Source organism: Uloborus diversus, chromosome 7, assembly GCF_026930045.1.
Source record: "Uloborus diversus isolate 005 chromosome 7, Udiv.v.3.1, whole genome shotgun sequence".
In the NCBI taxonomy this organism is placed as follows: Eukaryota; Metazoa; Arthropoda; class Arachnida; order Araneae; family Uloboridae; genus Uloborus; species Uloborus diversus.
Genome location: NC_072737.1, coordinates 88,214,470 through 88,236,147, shown reverse-complemented (window position 1 = coordinate 88,236,147; position 21,678 = coordinate 88,214,470). Strand labels below are relative to the sequence as shown.

Genomic DNA, 21,678 nt, shown 5'->3' with positions numbered 1-21,678 from the left:
TTGAAGAGCCTTCGGCTAACCATTATGGTACTCCCGTTAGAGGAAGCCACATCTCTCGTACATCCACGCAACCATCTTCTGCGCCAAAATAAAGCCATGTCCCCAACCGGGGAACTTTCAACATACCACACCAGAGGATAAGGGGCAGGGCCCCAGGTGCCTCAAGCAAAGAACTTATATTTCCGTGGCATTATCAACAAATAGGCCATGCTGTACAATTTTTGATTTTGATAAAATTTGCTATGAATTCTGTACTCAGAAACTGCAATACATTTTTGTTGGGAAAATTTATTTCTGAGATATGGATTTTTATTTTTATTTTATTTATTTATTTATTTATTTATTTATTTTTTTTTTTTGTTCCGTGGATGAATGAAATTTGGCATTTTTGATCCTTTTTTCTAAAAGTTCCCGTAAGTTTGTTTAAACTATTAGGACAGTAGACCATTTCTTATTGTAAAGCTAAAAGAATGTACTTTTATATGTGCATTAAAAAAAATGATTTCAATTAAGCCTGATTAGAAAATTTTCCGAGGCCAAATCAAGGCTAAAAAAGTGCGATTTTCGTCGTTTCGAGCCTAAAAAATGTCGAAGGGAAACTTACAGAAGGAGGCTTTTTTTTTTGGTAGTTATGCATACTAAAAGCACAGAAAAAATAATCCGATACTAGTAGTCATCCATGATGAAAAAGTTGCTTAAACTTAAGAAAAAATTAATAAGTGGGCTTTTCACTCCTTAAAAACGGCGCGTGAGTAAGATGATAAAAACTTGAAAACGCTAGAGTAAGAAGCTGTTACGTTGCATTTGAAAATGAAACAAAAACTTATTAATCTATGGTGTAAAAGAGATATAAGCCTTTAAAGTAATACAATGATAACTTTTAAACACTTCTTAAAAGGGGCTAAGTAAACTGGATAAATACCTAACAAAATACCATCCAACCAAATTTCATTGAACTATATTTACCAAATTTAATTGAGTGAAAAAGCCCATTTTTCATTTTTACTTTAGTTTAAACATTTTTTTCTTAAGGAAGAACTACTAGCATCAGACATTTTTTTTTTTCTGTGCTTCTATAATGCATTACTGACAACCACAAAAAAAAAGTAGCCTCTTACTGTTAGTCTCTCATGACTTTTTCGACCTGAAATGACGATAACCACACTTTTTAAACCATGTTTTGAACCCGGAATAGTTCTAATTAGGCTTAACTTAAATGGTTTCTTTTAATGCACAAATGAAAGTTCATTTTTTCAGCTTTACAATAACAGGTTTGTAATCTTCTTACTAATTTAAATAAATTTTTCACATCTTTTAGAAAAAGGATTAAAGGTGCCAAATTTAATTCATCCGCGGAGCAAAAAAATAGCCATATCTCAGGAATAAAATTTTTCCAAGAAAAAAATATGACAGTTTGGGAGTGCAGAATATTGATGCATATTACAATGGTGGACAAAATTATAGACTCAAATTTTTTTTATTTTGTTTCAATTACAACATGACTCAGTTTAAATTATTTTCATTGAAGTAAAGATGAATAGTTGAAGAAATAGTTCTAAAATTAGTACATCTATCAATTAAATTAAAAAATTCATAAAATTAGAAAATTTTCAAATTTAATATTTTATTATTACGTGAAACGTGGACAAAAGTATAAACTCAAAGGTAAAAAATCCAGGATTGCGAGAAAGTTTCGTTCGAAAATGTTAATTTAACGCCATAGAATGAATAAATGTTGCCATCAGTAATGGCTAAAAGTTTTGTTTTTGGAAATTTATGAGAAACATATAAATGCACCGCTGGACAAAATTATAAACTCATTTTTCTTTCTCATTTTTTCAATCATAATTTAACTCAGTTAAAAAAAATTTTTGTCCCAGTAAAGATAAATAACTCTCTCAGCATAGTAAAGCAGGATTGGCATTTCTTAATGGAAGATAGAACGCTGAAGATTACCAATTAATAATGGAAGATAATCTCTTACCTTTTGCTCATCTGATTCCTGGAGGTAACTGGTTATTTTAGCAAGATAATGCGAGTGTACACACAGCGAAAAGTACAAAAGAATGGTTCAAGCGCTGTTGTATCAAAGTTATCAAATGGCCAGCTCGTAGTCCGGATCTAAATCCTATTGAAAATCTTTGGGGGACCACGGTTCGCAAAGTTTATCATGATCGGCACCAGTACCAAACCACAGAGGAATTAAAAAGGGCAATACTTTCAGCATGGAACCATATGTCACTGCAGTTATTGGAAACTCTTGTGAAATCTACATGCCCAGCCGCATATTCGAGGTAATTCAGAAAACTGAGGGCCCAACTCGTTTTTAAAAGTTTGTAGTTTACACTAATGGCTAGATTTAATACAGGGTTAATTTTTAAAACATTTCAAATATTGATTTTTTTTTTCAATTTATCCATGTTAATAGTAAAATTACATTTTCCTAAATCTAATCTTTTGTTTTACTGAAGTAATTGCAAATATAACTTAATTAAACTCAAAAAAAAAAAAAAAATAAAATAAATAAATAAATAAAATTTTGTCAGGTTATAATTGTGTTTACGCAGCATTGTAAATTTGTAATTTTGTAATTCAGCATTGGTTCATTTTTGGATATTAAATGATTAAGTATTTGAATAAAATTCTACCTAACTTCAGAGTTTCTTACTTTTGAGTTGATACTTTTGTCCAGGTTTCATGTATTATAAAGATATTAAAGTTGAGATTTTTTTAATTAAATTATTTATTTTATAAAGTTTATGAGTTATACTGAATTTAGGACTATTTAGTCAGTTATTTATCTTTACTGGAACAAAACGTTTTTTAACTGAGTTAAATTATGATTGAAAAAATGAAAAAAAAAATGAGTTTATAATTTTGTCCAGCGGTGCATTTATATGTTTCTCATTAATTTCCAAAAACAAAACTTTTAACAATTACTGATGGCAACATTTATTCATTCTATGTCGTTAAATTAACATTTTGGAACGAAACTTTCTTGTAATCCTGGATTTTTTACCTCTGAGTTTATACTTTTGTCCAGGTTTCACGTAATGATAAAATACTAAATTTGCAAATTTTCTAACTTTATGAATTTTTTAATTTAATTGATAAGATGTACTAATTTTAGAACTATTTCTTCAACTATTCATATTTACTTCAATGAAAATAATTTAAACTGAGTCATGTTGTAATTGAAACAAAAGAAAAAAAAAATTGAGTCTAATTTTGTCCACCACTGTACTTAACAAATTTCATCAAAATTAAAATGGTGCGGTAAGAAAGTTTTTGAAAATTTTTTGATTTTATTTGGACTGATCCACTGGTGATTTATGTACAGAATCGAGAGCTGATTTATATCAAGATGAAATATTTTATGAGGCTGAAATTTTAGTGGTTACGGCGAGCTCGCAAAAATTGAGGCCCTCGGAAAAAGTGTTTTTACAGTGTATTTCATTTTGCTACTCGATATAGCAGTTTTTTTAAAAAAAAGAAGAAAAATAGGGTAACAAGGGAGACAGACATTCCTAATGATATGTGAACTTGAGCGTGATGCTTTGCGGTATTTTATCTTATCTTTTAGTGACAGGAACAAGTGAAATGTGGAGGGATGTGGTGAGGGGGTTTTTTTCTTCAAAATAAATATCCGTGCTCTATTTTATTTCTGATTAATCGGGCTTTTGAGGAATATATCATTGAGAAATTTGAGGTGAAAATATTTTACGAAGTAAAACAGAAGTTATTAACTTATGTTTGTTATATTTTATACACTCGCTAATCAATGTATGTGAATTTATTTCCTATTTTTCTCTTGATTTCAGAGATTAAATTATATTATTATTATTCAGATATTACATTTTTTTTCATAGGCTGTTTATTAAATAGTATCAGGTTGAAATTCTTTTTTTTTAAATTTGCGATTCGAGACATGCAATAGACAGTGGTAAATTATCAAAAAGTGATGACGAATATTTAAAAGTTGCAACAGAAACAAGAACTAAGTACAAAAGAATAAATATTAGGGGACCAGATTTTTTTGAACAATCACGATTGCTTATTGTTCTCATTTGACGGTCCTTGGCGTTGTGGTTCCTTTTTCGGCTTCGACCAGGGCTGCAGCACCACCGTCCACCGGCGACGGCGCGGCTGGTCCTGAGCGCTGTCCCCCGGAATCACTTTTGCTGGGTGGTGGCGTCCATGTCCTACACACGCATGCTCATACACACTCGCCTACGCGCGCATGCCTTTACACACACACATGCCTACGTGCACACACGTAAGCCTACACACACACACAACTATACACACATAACCACCCAGGAGGAGGGACATGCTTGGAGGGGGGGGGGGAGCCATTTCTAGAAACAATAACTCTAACCAGTAGGGTCTTGCCGCAACTCGTGATTGCGAAAAACATAATTTGAATTCTAAGTTTCAGAATTCAAATTAGAGCTGATTGGGGGAAGTGGGGGTCACAGGTGGTTTTTTTTTTTTTTTTTTTTTTTTTTTGAGCAATCACGATTGCTTATTGCTTTCATTTGACCGTCCTTGATGTTGTGGTTCCTTTTTCAGCTTGGACCAGGGAGACCAGCACCACCGGCCTGTGCAGGTGCGGCTCCGAGCACTACCCCCTTCTCCGTTTCTCCAGGTCAGGGGCGTCCATGTCCTACACACACACACACACACACACAAGCCTTTACACACACACACGTCTAAACTCATACACACAGGTTTACGCACACATACAAGCCTACACATGCACGCACGCCTACACATACCTGCACACACACAACTATACATCTGTAACCGCCCAGGAGGAGAGGTAGGCTTAGGGGGACAGGAGCTGTTTCTAGAAACAATAGCCCCCAATGAGTAGGATCCTGTCGCAACTCGTGATTGCGAAAAACCTAATTTGAATTCAAAATTTCAGAATTCAAATTAATTATCTTTTTTTTTTTAAATTTTAATGTAAGTACCCTGGTTATTAGTACGCTTGCCAAACGTTCCGTTTTGGCCGGGGCTGTCCCAGTTTTCAGGCAAAATCCCGGTGTCCCGGCCGGATTTCTTCACGTCCCGGTAAAAGATAATTTTGATTATAGATACAAAAGAGTCTAAAAATAATTAACTGTGAAGAGTCATTTGTAACATTAACATGTAAAATTAATATTTGATAAGCTTGTGAAGATTTTTAGAACAGAATTAAAACTAAAATAGATTTTCTAAAAAAAGTCCTTGCCGACCAAAAGTACATGTAAATATTGATCAAGTTTTTATCCCTCATGCAAAGAGTTTCTTCTTGCTTAAGTAAGTTATAAATATGAACATGCGGGAAACAAGATGCTTAAATTTATCTGCTTGCATCATTTATTATTACCGCTGGTTTAGGTTAATAATTAATTATTCATAGCAATAGGTGTGAACCTTTTTGAATAGCTACGGCGATGGGGGGGGGGGGAGTATTCCGTTGTCCCAGTTGACCATTTCAGAAATCTGGCAAATCTAGTTATTAGCAACATTTTACCATGCAAAATGCAAATTTTCAATTTCGGATCGATTTAAAAAAATCAATTGGATTTGGAGCATATTATCTGAAGTCTGGCATTTTGGATGACAGGCAATTTTTCACTTTCTTGTTGCATAGCGATCGGATTAAAGCGAAATCGGATGGTGTAATGTCGGGTGAGTACGGTTGGGAGGGCAACCCACCACATTAAATTACTTTTTTCCTGTTCCGTTTCCAGTAATGCAGTCGTGCATAATCATATTTCCAAAACATGCTTTTTCTGTTGACAATCGCCGGAATAAACTCGCCCGACATTGTACCATCTGATTTCCATTCATTCCGGTCTTTATGAGGCAAAAAGTTTGTACCTTTTTCTGATATCCAATATGCTATTTTCAGATATTTTGTTCTAAAATCGATTGGTTTTTACCGATCCAGGATTGAAAATTTAAACACTTGGTAGCAAAACGAGAATAATTACATCACTGATTTAAAATGATTACTTGTTAAAACTTCACGTTTGAGGGAAAAAAACGATGTTACTGCCATGGGACTATAATTGCAAATTTTGCATTTTCATTTTATTCCAATTTTGTCATCTATTGTGTGTTAGCTTTATTGTACAAGCTCGTATATTTGGATTCCACTGAACAAAAAGTGCGAAAAAAATGTCTAATTCCGAAATTTCTCCATTAGCATTGAATCCAAAATGCGTTTCTTCAGCTATCTTGAAAACTCATTTCTGCAGATACTGCCGTCTACCTTCCCAATTCAGATTACCTTCCGAGGGGTAGCCCTAATATTACCCCCTTTTTCCTTTACAACCTCAGCCATATTTTAAAATTGGATCATATGCAAAAGGAAGCTTAAAAAGCTGCTCTGCAGATAGAAATCTATATATTAAAAAAAAAATGGAATAAGTCCCTCTTCTTCGAAACATTTAATAATTAGAATACAAAATAAATAGCAAATTACGGCAAGAGTGTAAAGTAGAAATAAATTGGCGATGTTATAGAAAATAACAATTTCTTACTCTATAACCTAGTGACGAACTTTGCATGAGCATACTGCCGTGTGGAGGTAACGGCAGTATCTGCAGAAATGTAGGAATTAGACGTTTTTTTCGCTCCTTTTTTTCAGCGGAAACCAAATAAGCGAACTTGCACAATAAAGATAACGTACAAATGATGACAAAAATGCAAAAAAAAAAAAAAAAAAAAAAAAAGAAGAAGAATTTGCAGTTACTGCCCTTTACCTGCACACGGCAGTATTTGCCTTCATGTTCAGTTAAAAATACATAAAAATTTTTTACTTGGCAATACAGTATAAAACCTTTAAGTTTACCACCTACTCTTTTGTCACGTTCAGAATTAGTCCTATATCATATTTATCAACCTCTATAAGTTGCTTACTTGTCTTAGTTGATAATTAAAATACTTCACCTCAAGTGGTCAAGTTACATAAATGTCACTGTACCGTAGATCATTTTAACATTTTAATGGAATTTCAATTAAAACAAGCAGTTAAAGAAATGTTTCTGATAGCAGTGTGTCCTACACTCTAACGATGCCAAAATCTTAGCGAAAAGTCATTAAACAAACCTGTAGGGAAAAAAAATCGGTTTTGATAATTTTCAAAGTATTAGAGGCTGAAATACCCCATGATTCCCCTAATTTACTCCAAATGCTCATACTTTTTAACTTCCTACCTCTTTATCTCCTCAGATGAATGTTTAATGGTTAATATGTTCTCTTCCTACCCAAATAAAAATAATAGCTTTGAAACTGTCGAAAACTGAAAAAAAATTGAAGGATTCCATTTCCAAAAAGTGGGACGTGGTGAGGAGGGGAGGGCAGAAACGGTGGTCATATTTGGATTCAGGGATCATTTAACATAAGAATTTGCGAAATGAAAAATTTCGCTTCTTAAACCTCTTACAAAAGTCATTTTGTAAAAGTTCGTCATTTTTTAACTGAAAAAAAAAAAACCAAATTGCTTGTTATTTGTTGTACAGTAAATGCAACATTGTATACTGAATGAAACAAATAGTATTTTAACCCTAGAACTACAAACCAGAGCAGATATCTGCCCAGGAAAACTGGGTTTTCAGCACTTTTAGCTATTCAAGTCGTCACAAAAAAAAAAAAAAAAAAAAAATCGCGTACTTACGACTCAGATTACAACTGTCAGAACAATTTTACGAGCGAAAAACTCATGGGGGGGCAAATATTACCCCCGTTTGTTGTTTAACAAATGGGTTTGTATTGTAGTTCTAGGATTAAATAACAAAAATGCAGGCACACTTCGGTGTTTTCATCAACAAACTTTTCCCGCATATTTTGGACGCGGTAATTATATTTTTCTTTTCCCCATAGGTGAAAAGTAAGCTTGCCAGCCTTTTCTTCAATGTAGTCCTTGGACTGAGATAACCTCAACGAAAACACGCTACTGGGCCATTCTAACTTAACGACTGTTTATTTTCCGACTAGGTAAGTAGGAAGAAAATACAAATTGTAATCTCTGTAGTAACACAAGTAAAAAATAAAAAAAGGGAAGACAAAAACATTGTAACATAAATCACAAAAAAAGAAAATTCACAGTCTAGGTGGAAGAAAAGCAAGAGCATAAATCTTGTTTTAACCATACGAAAAAGAAAGGGAATAAAACATACAATATCTTCGTTTCATAATTTCAAATGGAAACCTTCCTGTTGTACAGTTTGATTTCATCGAATATTATTCTGCTTTTACGTCCGAGTAATATTGTTAAAATCCTCATGAGGGAAATAAATAGCAGTGGCATGAAAGATTTACAACCAAATAGCTGCAGTAATCAAGCACTAAAATCCTCTCTGATTCTTACGCAGCAGTAAAACTGGAAACCAACCAAGCAATGCGCAACATACAAGTTCCATCAAAACAAACGCTTATATCTTAGTAGTAGTTCGAATGATCTTTGTGTCTAACGCTATAGAGTTGTATAAGTTTTAAATGAGGAGGGTGGATCTAAACTTAAAACCCAAAAAATCTATTTCAACCATTTCATTTCAAGATAGCAACGTCCAACTGAATTAAACACCTTGATGTCTGCATATTTTTGCGCAAAATGGCAAGTTTTTCAAAAGTTGGTAAAATCATTGTAATGTTTATTTATATATTAAGGGGGAACCAGTTTTAGACCGGTTAAAAAATCCACTTTTTTTTAAATGACATAAAATGTTAGTAAAGTTATTCAAGAATATGTGCCAAAATTATACTGAAAAATTCTTATTAGTTCCGATGCTATAAGCACTTAAAGTGACTGGAGATTCGAAAATATTCGCATCATTTTTGTTTTATCAAAGGCGTTTTTCTCGAAACAACTTTCTTTCAACTGGTGTGCATTCTAGCTGAAACAGATTTTGGCCAATTGTTCTGAAAATTTGTGTGAATATTCTTTATTCAATTATACTCTATATAAACCTAACTCTTTGATGATATTATTAATAAAATATTTTTTAATGTAAGAAGTGTTAAAAAAATGGAAGAAAAACATAACATTGTAATGAAACACCTCCAAAACGTTCAATTTTCAACTTTTTTGATCACAATTAGGTTCACATTCTAGAGAAATATGTTGTTTAAGAGAACGAAAAATTGTAATGATTAAAGACAAAAATTGTGGCATCGGTAATACACACCAGCAACAAGCTCTGATAGCGACCGCCCATGGACATCAGCTTCTAACTCCACTAATTCTGGTGGAAATGACTTCAAAAAATTACAAGGTGTACTTCAAAAGATGAATAAAATATCATTCAAGTTTAAAGAAATTCGGATTATTTCTTTCTTGTAAAAAAAAAATCACGAAAAACACTAAAATTTCGGCCTTCTAAACTGGTTTTCTCCCTTAAGTCATATGAAGCTTCGTTGAAAATTCATTCAAAACAATTAAATAAACTCAAAATTCAATAGGTTAATCCAAAATTAATTCATTGCTTATAAAATTAATTCAGATCGTAACTTATTTAATTGTTCGACTTCAAATGATAACCTACTTTTATGAGTCAAATAGTTTCACATATTTTGAAAGAGTTTAACTTTTTTTATACTTTGAACTTTCAAAAATATTAAATTTTTCATTAATAAAGTGATATTTTGAACAACTTTTATGCATTTATTTGTTATGTTTTAATTAATTTTAATATTGGTTCAAATTTACATTATTTAAATGACTACTTTCAAATCCTTTGAGTTTTCATTCGTAAATCTAATTACTTGTGTATATTGTTTATCTACCGTGGACTATATAATAAAATTAACAAATCAGATAAACAAGTAAACATTATCCTTTACCATATACAGTGGACGCCGGTTAATTGAATCAGTGATTTATTGAATCAGTCGCTTTAATGGAATCAAATTGTCAAAAACAGAATAAAATCCAGCTCTATTGAATTAGCCGTTTTATTGAATCAGCCACTTTAAGGCATCAAAATTGCTTAGAACAAATGTGATTCATGTAAACGGTGGCCACTGTATTAAGAAATAAAAAACAACTTTAATAATCCTGCAGGTTGTATAAATGTACTAACTGCCCAGTTTAATGTGGTTCAAAAGGCTCCACTGACAGGAATTTTAAAATTGCTTGGAAAAATCGTAATAATAATCGAAGTATTAAATTTAACCTGGTGAGGTGGAGTTTCTTATTACATTCCAGAAGGATTCGACTTTTGTATTCAAACATTTCGTAATGTTTACATACATAGCTTTGTATGTTTGCGTTGTGATTTATTTCGGTTGTACTTATATGAAGAATATAAGGATATCATTCGAGATTTTTTTACTTTTATGTACAAGATTTTGTGGAATGCACAAGACAGAGAATGTTAGGGTTACATACACTCCACCTCACATTTACGTATATCAAAGATATACCACATCAGTTAAGGGTGGGACAGAGAAGATTAGATTATACATTCTGTTTAATTAACGAAAACGATTAAAAGCACATTAATGAAGATGAAATTAAAATCAATGAAAACTTACTTGTAAATCGTCAGATTTTTAAAAGAATCTGCCGCACAGGCAGTACTTATGGAAACTGAACAAGACATAAGATGACTTAAACACTTAGTTCTAGTATACAAAACAATAATGAAATCTAGTATAAAAAAATAAAACAAATAAGTACTAGTTGTTCAAGGTGCCTAATATGTTCAAGATGATCCACTTTCCCGTATTTTTATTCGTACTCTCAAACTTCTTTCTACGTTTTTTTATTTGAAATAAACTTAAGTCACGCCTAGTTACGAAACAGTTACATTTCAGAACAGCGATTCCCAACAGCTGGTTATTTGAGGTATCAACGGTCCGCGGAAAACTTAGATCGGTGCCAGATTATTTCCATATTATAGTCAGCATTTTTAAGAAAAATGCTTTAATTAAAAAGAAATTAACGACAAAATTTTTTGTACGTAATAGCTATTATTTTAAGACTTAGAATCCATAGTTTTGACTTTTAAGGTTGGAAAAACTGAAATGTTCTTTATCACTTGTTACGTCTCGCATTTTTTTATTTTTTTTTTATATTTATTTATTTATTTTCAAAGACTGCACTAAATTTGCTTTTTTTTTTCAAACGTTCTCTGATTTTATTTTAAATGTATATTTGCTATATTTGCTTATAGGTAATTACTCCAGTAGCTGCTTTGCATACTGTTATAATTAAATCCCAATGAAAAATTACTATTGGCTTATTTAGCAGTTTTAAATACCCAGTAAAGTTTTTTTTTTTTTAAGGAAAAAAAATACCCGTCTGCGATTTTTTTTTTTTTTTTTTTTTTCACTGATTTTACCGGACCGCGGGTATAAAAGGTTAAGAAGTGCTGTTACAAGCAAAGAATTTATTTTTTGGTCAATAATTTATCGCTCTTTTTCTGCGACAGGATCAACTTTTTGTTAGCATATACAGGGCCTGATTTAAATGTAAGCTCAAGTGTAAGTTTAAAAATTTAATTGTTATTGCTGGCATCAGTTTAAAACTAACTTCATCCATGGAGTGAGACCATTATCGATTGGCTCAACCCGAAGAAAATTAGGGATGCAGCCTGCATCACTTTTTTCCGGGGGGGGGGACATCTGCTTTTTTTTTTTTTTTTTTGAGCAATCACGATTGCTTATTGCTTTCATTTCACCGTCCTTGGCGTTTGGTTCCTTTTTCAGTTTGGACCAGGGACACCAGCACCACCGCCCACCGGCCTCTGCAGGCACGGCTCCGAGCACTGCCTCCTGGAATCCGTTTCTCCTGGTCAGGGGCGTCCATGTCCTACACACACGCGCGCTCATACACACACACATACACACACACATACACACACACACACACGCTCATACATACAAGCCTTTACACACATACACACACGCCTACGTGCATACACACAGATCTACGCACGCACACACACGCCTGCACACACACACACAACTATGCACACGTAACCGCCCAGGAGGAGGTGTAGGCTTGGGGGGACAGGAACTGTTTCTAGAAACAATAGCCCCAATGAGTAATGCCCTGTCGCAACTCGTGATTGCGAAAAACATAATTTGAATCCAAAATTTCAGAATTCAACTTAATTTTCTTTTTTTTTTTTTCCTTTCTTTTTTTTTTTTTTTTTGAGAGTGCGCTATTGCTTTTGTGGGGTTGGGAACCTCTGCAGTGACAAAACGATGTCCGATTGTGCAATTCAATGGATTGTTATGCTTACAGTTCTAAAATTTCTAAATCGGGCCTAGAGCGTATAGTACATACATTCATTTTCAGAGAAAATTTAGCATCAGATAAAAAAACTGTTCAAAAAGATTTTTGGTTGTGGATATTTTTTGCTGGCAAAGTTTTCAGACTGTAAAAATGCATTTGTTATTGGTAGGATATTGATGCATATAAACAGTGCTAGCTATACCCGCAAGGCTCTGACAGTGACATGTGTTCTTGGTAATAATCATAAATGTTCAGAAGAAAGCACAATCTAAAGCAATCTCCGGTAAACATATTCTGATCCTTTTTAATGACATATGCTAAATTTATGAAAAATGCATTAAATTAAACATACTAACCCAAAGACTTCAAGCTGAAATAATTATTAGTCATGCTGTTTGATTTTAACAAAAATGGGATTAAAATTGCAAAACTGTTAGTGAAACAAAGGTGAATTAAAGAACTATTTCTGTTTAATTTTAGTAAATGTCGTTTTGGAGGGGGTCATTTCCGGTACGAAATCAGGTCATAAGTATAATTTTCGGGCTTCAGTAGGGGCTCGGAGGCAATTTTTCGAAATAAATGCCCCTAAAATGCAGCTTTAGGCTATCTTTGGTCACTTCAAGGAGACTCCATGACCCCCCCCCTCTTACCCTGCCCCACACACACACACTCTGGATCCCTGGATCCGTGCCTGGCACGCAGGTAAACTCTTAACAGAACTTGTTTTTGTTTTTTTTTTCTGTATTTTAAGTTACGTTAGCACGATTAATATTTTTACATTTGTTTCATAATTTAATTTCAATTTATGTTGTTTCTAATTTGATTTTTCTGACGTAAATTCATTAAGGTTTTTTGTTTAATTGTGATAAAAAAAATTCCTTTTAATTTATTTTGGCTAATAGTTAATTTACACTGATCTTAATTTACCCTACTAAGTGTTAAGAAGACATTTAATCCAAATTGCTGTTTTACAAACTTTTTAATTCTTCTAATTTTTGCCTCATTAATCTCATTTTAATCTCGGGCAAACCGGATCAACCCTTGATAGTGTGTTACACAAAAGCATGTGCAAACACAAAAAGTAACTCACACAAAAATTGCAGAATGTATTCACAACAAAATACTCTATACTCCCGAAATTTCAGGTGTCTAGTGAAGTAAGATTTTCTACAAATTTATCCTAAACGTAGCAATTCGTTTCACAATGCTACTCCAACAATTCGGTGCCATTTATTTGAGGGATACAAGACCCGTAGGATTTGGACCCGTTGGAAGCTGAAAATTTGCATATACGTATGTTAATTTCATAAGCTCTATAAAATTGCATTAAAATCATAGATGGTCGGATGGGGACGATTTGAAAAATTAAGTTAGTTCACGTAAGATGACTCATAAATTAAATTTATGAACAATAGTGGTGTTCGTTTAGTAGCAATCACAAGTAAACGCACACCAGATATTTCTATAACGTAAGTAAAATAAAATGTTTATAAAACATTAAAGGGGGTGGGGGAGATGAAAAATCCAGAAAATAAGACTATAAGACACGCAAAACAAATAGGAGATAGGAGAAAAAAAAGTGGGAAATCTCTCGTATTTAAATCTTCGAACATATCAAAAATGAAATAAATAAGTAAGAAGTAAATTTCGTGAAAGTGATTTTTGACGGTTTTGAGTGCAAAATTTCTAAATTATTTCATGAAAAAGTAACAAAAACATAGCAGAATTTCAGAATTGGAATCTCGAATGTAGGAATTTTACTTTGACTTTTTGTTTAAATTTCGAGAAGTATTCTCAAAAATCGGTAAATTACAGTTGAAAATTCAAAACAAATATCGTTTAAGAACTATTAGTTCTTTCTGATGGTACATCAGTTTTTGTCCATTAAATTATCCAAAGCTATTACTGATGCGGAAAAACGAGCTCGAAAAATGTGCCAGAAAAGGACAGAAAAAAAAAGAAGAGAAGAATAACGAAGGAACAAATTTTTGGAAGTTTAGCTTTTTGTCTTTGAAGCACATAGAATGAACTTCAGGCCTGCAAACAAAACGTATTAATTACTTACTTCAATGCATTTATTTATTTATTTTTCAGTTTTGAAGCTCGAAATGAAATACTTTGACCCAGACAATGGAGCGTGGCAAGAAATGTTGCCAGAAGAGAACCGTGCTAAGCAACAACAAGATCTGGACGCTATATCCATGTCTTCAGCATCCATGGTGGGAGAAAATACTCACAGGTGGGGACAAAAGAAGAAAGGTGAAACAGCAAAAACCTTCTCTAATATTCTCATATACATAATAGATAATGATCGGGTAACGCTGACATCACCAACAATGAAACTCGCGCCATGACTAGAGCCGCTATATAGATAGGCCGACGCATCAGCTTAAGTTCAGCCATTTTGGATCGGATTTTTCATTGTTGCGGAGCTAGAGTTACTACAGCAAAGTTTCGTATTTCACCAAATTTACCGTAAATAATATTTTATTTAATAAACAATTCACGTGTAGCTAATAATCGCTCGCAGTGAACAATCACCAAACACGATAACTCGCCAGAAAAGACAACCACTCAAACACGCGCTCCGATTTAAAATGGCTGATCTTAAGCTGATGCGCCGGCTCGTAGGGGCCTTAGCCATGACATGATCATTTTTCATTTGATAATATTTTTTGATAACGTTTGACATCCAGGGAAATGCTTTATTTTGACAATGCTCAACTGGATCCGGTAATTTAACTGTTTTACTGGTATAGTCCAAGAGCCCAGGGCCGCCAGACCTAACTTATTTTCTAAGTAAAAAAATATGTAGGACAGAATAGAGTTAGCATGTACTTTGAACGTACGCGTGTTTATTAACTTGGACCGAGGGCCAATTTGCAGGTACTGGGTACTGAATGTACGAAAAAACAGTGCTAACCTAAGTTATTTTCTAAGTCTCAATTTTTATATTATGATGCTCAGGGAGCTATTCCAAAACATTTTGTAAGCTGCCAGACCAATCGCATGGGCCAAACATCCCGCTAGACACAGTTAAAACAACCTACCAAACTGCCAGACACGTCCCGTGGGCACTAATGGCTGCCAGTGGCGCAACCTTATAGTACTTATTTTCTAAGTCTCAATTTTTATATTATGATACTCAGGAAACTATTCCAATGCATTTTGTAAGCTGCCAGACTAATCGCACTGGCCAAACATCACGCCAGACACAGTTAAAACGTCGCTGTGAGCACGAGCGCGTGAAAAATCAGCTCTCAGAACATAAGTCAAGTTTTCACTGTTTTTGCGTACATTCTGTACTCTTGAAATTTGGCTCTCGGACTAAGTTAGCAGTAGGGGTGCAACATCGATGTCGATGTTTTGGAAACATTGATGTTTTTGCTAAAACATCGATGTTTTACATTCGATGTTTTCGGAACATCGATGTTTTTTTCGACGTTGATGTTTTTGTATTATAATTAAAAATTACAGTAAAATTTGCTCCAATTTTCTCGCTAGGTAATTAAATTTACGCATGGAATTGCTCCAAAAATGTCATTTATTTGCGCGCATTTAAAAATATCGATTTTTCTGTGTAAAGGATGATTTTTGGAAAGATCACTACAAGATGGTAAAAGATAACTGGAGGGTGAGGAAGAGGCCAAAGCTATTGGAAGAACTCGACAATGGTAATCTGTTGCCAGTTCTTGCAGTCGATTCTAAGACTCCAATTTTTAAACTAAAGGAGAATCCTATATATTACTACGGTGAATATTATAACTGTACTAATTCAGAACTGTTAAAAGTTGTGTCGAAGTATTTGATAGTGATGGCGACTTATGTTTCATCGGAAGGAGTTTTTTCTCTGCCTGGTGGAATAGTCAGCGAAAAGAGAAATGCGCTTAAACACCAAAAATTGGGGGTTACTTATTGTCTACCCAGGGTGGCGGATACAGACTAACATTTTAGGGGGCTCATGCTAAAGAGTGACCCTCACCCCTCCTCCATGAATAAACTTACGGTTTTTGGTAAGAAAAATTTCTGCAACTGCTTAGGTGTTTAAAAAATACCACATCGGTCAGGGATATGGCACCTAATAGGACAAAAACCTCACGAATAAATTTTATAGACAATTAAAAGAAGAAGTATTTCAAGTATTTACTTGTAAAAATAATTCAAAAACTGAAACAAAAACGGAAATTATTTACATTTTATCCATAAAGTGTTTGAATACAATGCGAACGGATAATATTGTCGACGTTTTAGGGAGGAGGTCATGACCCCTATGACCCTCTCCTTATATCCGCTACTGCCTAGGTGGGCACCACTACAAGAACCTATGTATAATGAGGTTTTGCGTTAGCACGACACTCAAAGTTTACATTTCTTGCACGATAATAAATCCTAAACACTGATTTAAACTAATAAACTATTTACAGCACATTTAAAAATAAACTGAGCCGCACGACTAAAAACTGAACTATCTAAAAATTATAACAGAAAGAAATTCTAATCTATAGAGACTTTACAGAAAAAAAAAAAAAAACATTTATGGACTCAAATGTTTTATCAATTGAAGCGATGCCTGAAGCTTTGGATATGGTTTTACAAAAACTATCGTTGATTAAATTTGTTGCTTATAAAAGCAAACGGGCGTCAGACCTTCTTTATTACTTTTCATTATACTGGCTCCTGAACTCAGCGCCGCAGACTAACTGTCTCGAGAAAAGCTATTTTTAATGTCTACATATTTTAAATACATATGCTATAAATATAAAAGTGACAGTATATACCCCCCCCCCCCAAAAAAAAAAATCGAGAACTATTTATTGTTTCTTATTATGGTTTCGGTCCGGCTTTTTTTTTTTTTTTTCAAGCAGTCATTTTCACTTCTCAAATGCAATGAACCTTGAAACAGATTACAAAGTATTGTCGCAGATTTTGATAAGAGGAGGGTGTCATGATCCCCCCTCCTCCTCTTTGTATACACTTCTTATGGTTTCGATCAAGTTTTTTATTTTTTCGAGCAAACATTCAAATACTGTTGCGGGGGGGGGGGGTGTTATGACCCCCTCACTCGTATCCACCACTGCGTCTACCCTCAATGAGCCATCCACCAATTACTCACAATTTGTGTTTAACTTTTTTGCACTAACAGTTCAAAACATATTTCTTGCTCTTAATAATACTTGTCAGAATTAATTTTGTACTTTTAATATAATTTGCACAACTCTTTCTCATCATACAACTGAATGTAAGTGCTATGATATATTTTTTCGCAGATTTAACTAGTTTGTATCAATTGTTGCATGTCTTATCATTTTTTGTCTTATTATAGTACCAAGATGTTGCGAAATTATTCCTATTAAATTGTATTTATGATTTGCAGTTCAGTAGTTTCAATATATTCGTGGGGTTCGTATTCTTTTGTATTGCTTAAATTAGACGCAATGTCCTGATCCATTAGGAAACATTTGTTAGAGATTATCATCTATGTAAGTTTGTAGTGTAGTATACTAAAAAATGTATGTTAAATATTGACAAAACGATCGATGTTTTAAAACATCGATGTTCAGAAACATCGATGTTTTTTGGTCGATATATCAATACCATCGATGTTTTAATTTCCAACATCGATGTTCTGAAACATCGATGTTTTGCCATCGATGTCGCACCACTAGTACTAATTCAGAACTGTTAAAAGTTGTGCCGCAGTATTTGATAGTGACGGCGACTTATGTTTCATTGGAAGGAGTTTTTTCTCTGCCTGGTGGAATAGTCAGCGAAAAGAGATATGCGCTTTAACACCAAATATTGGGGGTTACTTATCATCTACCCAGGGGCGGATACAGACTAACATTTTAGGGGGCTCATGCTAAAGAGTGACCCTCACCCCTCCTCCATGATTAAACTTATGGTTTTTGGTAAGAAAAATTTCTGAAACTGCTTAGGTGTTTAAAAAATACCACATCGGTCAGGGATATGGCACCTTATAGGACAAAAACCTCACGAATAAATTTTATAGACAATTAAAAGAAGAAGTATTTCAAGTATTTACTTGTAAAAATAATTTAAAAACTGAAACAAAAACGGAAATTATTTACATTTTATCCATAAAGTGTTTGAATACAATGCGAACGGATAACAATGTCGACGTTTTAGGGAGGGGGTCATGACCCCTATGACCCTCTCCTTGTATCCGCCACTGCCTAGGTGGGCACCACTACGAGAACCTATGTATAATGAGGTTTTGCGCTAACACGACACTCAAAGTTTACATTTCTTGCACGATAATAAATCCTAAACACTGATTTAAACTAATAAACTATTTACAGCACATTTAAAAATAAACTGAGCCGCGCGACTAAAAACTGAACTATCTAAAAATTATAACAGAAAGAAATTCTAATCTATAGAGACTTTACAGAAAAAAAAAAAACATTTATGGACTCAAATGTTTTATCGATTGAAGCGATGCCTGAAGCTTTGGATATGGTTTTACAAAAACTATCGTTGATTAAATTTGTTGCTTATAAAAGCAAACGGGCGTCAGACCTTCTTTATTACTTTTCATTATACTGGCTCCTGAACTCAGCGCCGCAGACTAACTGTCTCGAGAAAAGCTATTTTTACTGTCTACATATTTTAAATACATATGGTATAAATAGAAAAGTAACAGTATATACCCCCCCCCCTAAAAAAATCGAGAACTATTTACTGTTTCTTATTATGGTTTCGGTCCGGCTTTTTTTTTTTTTTTCAAGCAGTCATTTTTACTTCTTAAATGCAATGAACCTTGAAACAGATTACAAAGTATTGTCGCAGATTTTGATAAGAGGAGGGTGTCATGATCCCCCCTCCTCCTCCTTGTATACACTTCCTATGGTTTCGATCAAGTTTTTTATTTTTTCGAGCAAACATTCAAATACTGTTGCGGGTGGGGGGGGGGGGGGGTGTTATGACCCCCTCACTCGTATCCGCCACTGCGTCTACCCTCAATAAGCCGTCCACCAATTACTCACAATTTGTGTTTAACTTTTTTGCACTAACAGTTCAAAACATATTTCTTGCTCTTAATAATAATTGTCAGAATTAATTTTGTACTTTTAATATAATTTGCACAACTCTTTCTCATCATACAACTGAATGTAAGTGCTATGATATATTTTTTCGCAGATTTAACTAGTTTGTATTAATTGTTGCATGTCTTATCATTTTTTTGTCTTATTATAGTACCAAGATGTTGCGAAATTATTCCTATTAAATTGTATTTATGATTTGCAGTTCAGTAGTTTCAATACATTCGTGAGGTTCGTATTCTTTTGTATTGCTTAAATTAGACGCAATGCCCTGATCCATTAAGAAACATTTGTTAGAGATTATCATCTGTGTAAGTTTGTAGTGTAGTATACTAAAAAATGTATGTTAAACATTGACAAAACGGTCGATGTTTTAAAACATCGATGTTCAGAAACATCGATGTCTTTTGGTCAATATATCAATACCATCGATGTTTTAATTTCCAACATCGATGTTCTGAAACATCGATGTTTTGCCACCGATGTCGCACCACTAGTTAGCAGGCATAACTGGGGGACCTGATAAATGGGACTTGATGAAAAAACGTTAAATGTGTAGGAAACGAAAATTCGTGGGACGTAAAATCGGGGTGTCACTGAAATCCTATTTCATTTTTTTTTACTAGGTTTTCTGCTTTAACAATATTGCTTTTTGAAAGCAGACGATATTTTTCAGTGCTTAAGCGCAAGAATAATAGCGTCTCGCTCGTACTCAGAGCGACGTTTTAACTGTGTGTAGCGGGATGTTTGGCCCATGCGATTGGTCTGGCTGCTTACAAAATGTTTTGGAACAGTTCCCTGAGTATCATAAAGTAACGAGCTGATGTGTGCATCACATGACTTCCTTTTACACCAATTTAATGCTATTTCCCTATTATTGCAATTTTAATGGGATTCTCTCTCTAACTCTTTAAATATCACTAGAATGGCCACATTGAAAGCAGATTTAAAAAAAAAAAAAAAAAATCGCCAAATTTTTCGCCAAGTTGGCGACAAAACTTGGCAACCAAAAGACTGGCGATATATCGCCAAGTGACCGCCAAATTATAACACCACTTGAGTTTGCATCGAAATTAACAATGATTTCCCCCCAAAAAGGTGCAAAAGACCCCTTTAGAAACACCCGAATGCAACCAAAATAGGAGGTGCACAACTAGACCCCACTACGAGTCTATGTACCAAATTTCAACTTTCTAGGACATACCATTTTTGAGTTATGCGAGATACATACGCACATACGCACATACGCACATACGCACATACATACAGACGTCACGAGAAAAGTCGTTGTAATTACCTCGGTGATGGTCAAAATGGATATTTCGCGTGTCTATACATTCTTAGGCACTTTTCCGCATGTGGTCGAATCGAAAAAAAAACTCAACATTCATTTGGGGGTGAGCAAAATGGAAATTAAGGGCGATTTTTGAGTGAAAATTTTTTCGCGAATACAATACTTCCTTTTTTGTAAAAGGAAGTAAAAATTTACACTTAGAAAATAAGTAAAGTTGCGCCATTGGCAGCCATTAGTGCCCACGGGACGTGTCTGGTTGTTTGGTAGGTTGTTTTAACTGTGTCTGGCGGGATGTTTGGCCCATGCGATTGGTCTGACTGCTTACAAAATGTTTTGGAACAGTTCCCTGAGTGTCATAATGTAAAAATTGAGACTTAGAAAATAAGTAAAGTTGCGCCATTGGCAGCCATTAGTGCCCACGGGACGTGTCTGGTTGTTTGGAAGGTTGTTTTAACTGTGTCTGGCGGGATGTTTGGCCCATGCGATTGGTCTGGCAGCTTACAAAATGTTTTAGAATAGCTCCCTGAGCATCATAATATAAAAATTGAGACTTAGAAAATAACTTAGGTTAGCAATGTTTTTTCGTACATTCAGTACCCAGTACCTGCAAATTGGCCCTCGGTCCAAGTTAATAATTACGCGTACGTTTAACAGGGTTCGTACGGGTCATGGAAATCCTGGAAAGTCATGGAAAAAAAATAACAGAATTTCAGACCTGGAAAAGTCATGGAAAATTGAAATTTTCATTGAAAGTCATGGAAATTTATTTCAAGTCATGGAAAAATGTCCTGGACAAAGAGAAAGGAACAGTAACTAAAGGAGCATTAGAAATCTTGAGTGATTTAACAGTATAGCACATAAAAGCTATTAAAAGTGGAAAATTGAGCGAGCCAAAAATCAAATCTGAATTTTGAAATCTCATTGCATCCACTTCTGTCGCAGCCGCTTGCCATTTTTTGCGATGTGATTTTACTGCCTGGACGTCATTTATTTTGAATTTTCTGTTATTTTCAACACTTCTTATGTTTCATATTCTGTAGTAGCAAAATTTCACATTCTTAGTTTTGCCACGCCCACTCAAA

The 21,678-nt window shown here is 34.1% G+C and overlaps 1 protein-coding gene across 1 annotated transcript in view; it reads left to right on the top strand.

The window, feature by feature from the left end:
• LOC129225753 (G protein-activated inward rectifier potassium channel 3-like) overlaps positions 1-21,678 on the top strand; it is a 77,726-nt gene that overhangs the window by 23,847 nt on the left and 32,201 nt on the right. The window contains exons 2-3 of the mRNA XM_054860252.1: positions 7,879-7,992; positions 14,333-14,477. Coding sequence (XP_054716227.1) covers positions 14,347-14,477 — 131 coding nt within the window. The 5' untranslated portion in view covers positions 7,879-7,992; positions 14,333-14,346. The remainder of the gene's footprint in view (positions 1-7,878; positions 7,993-14,332; positions 14,478-21,678) is intronic.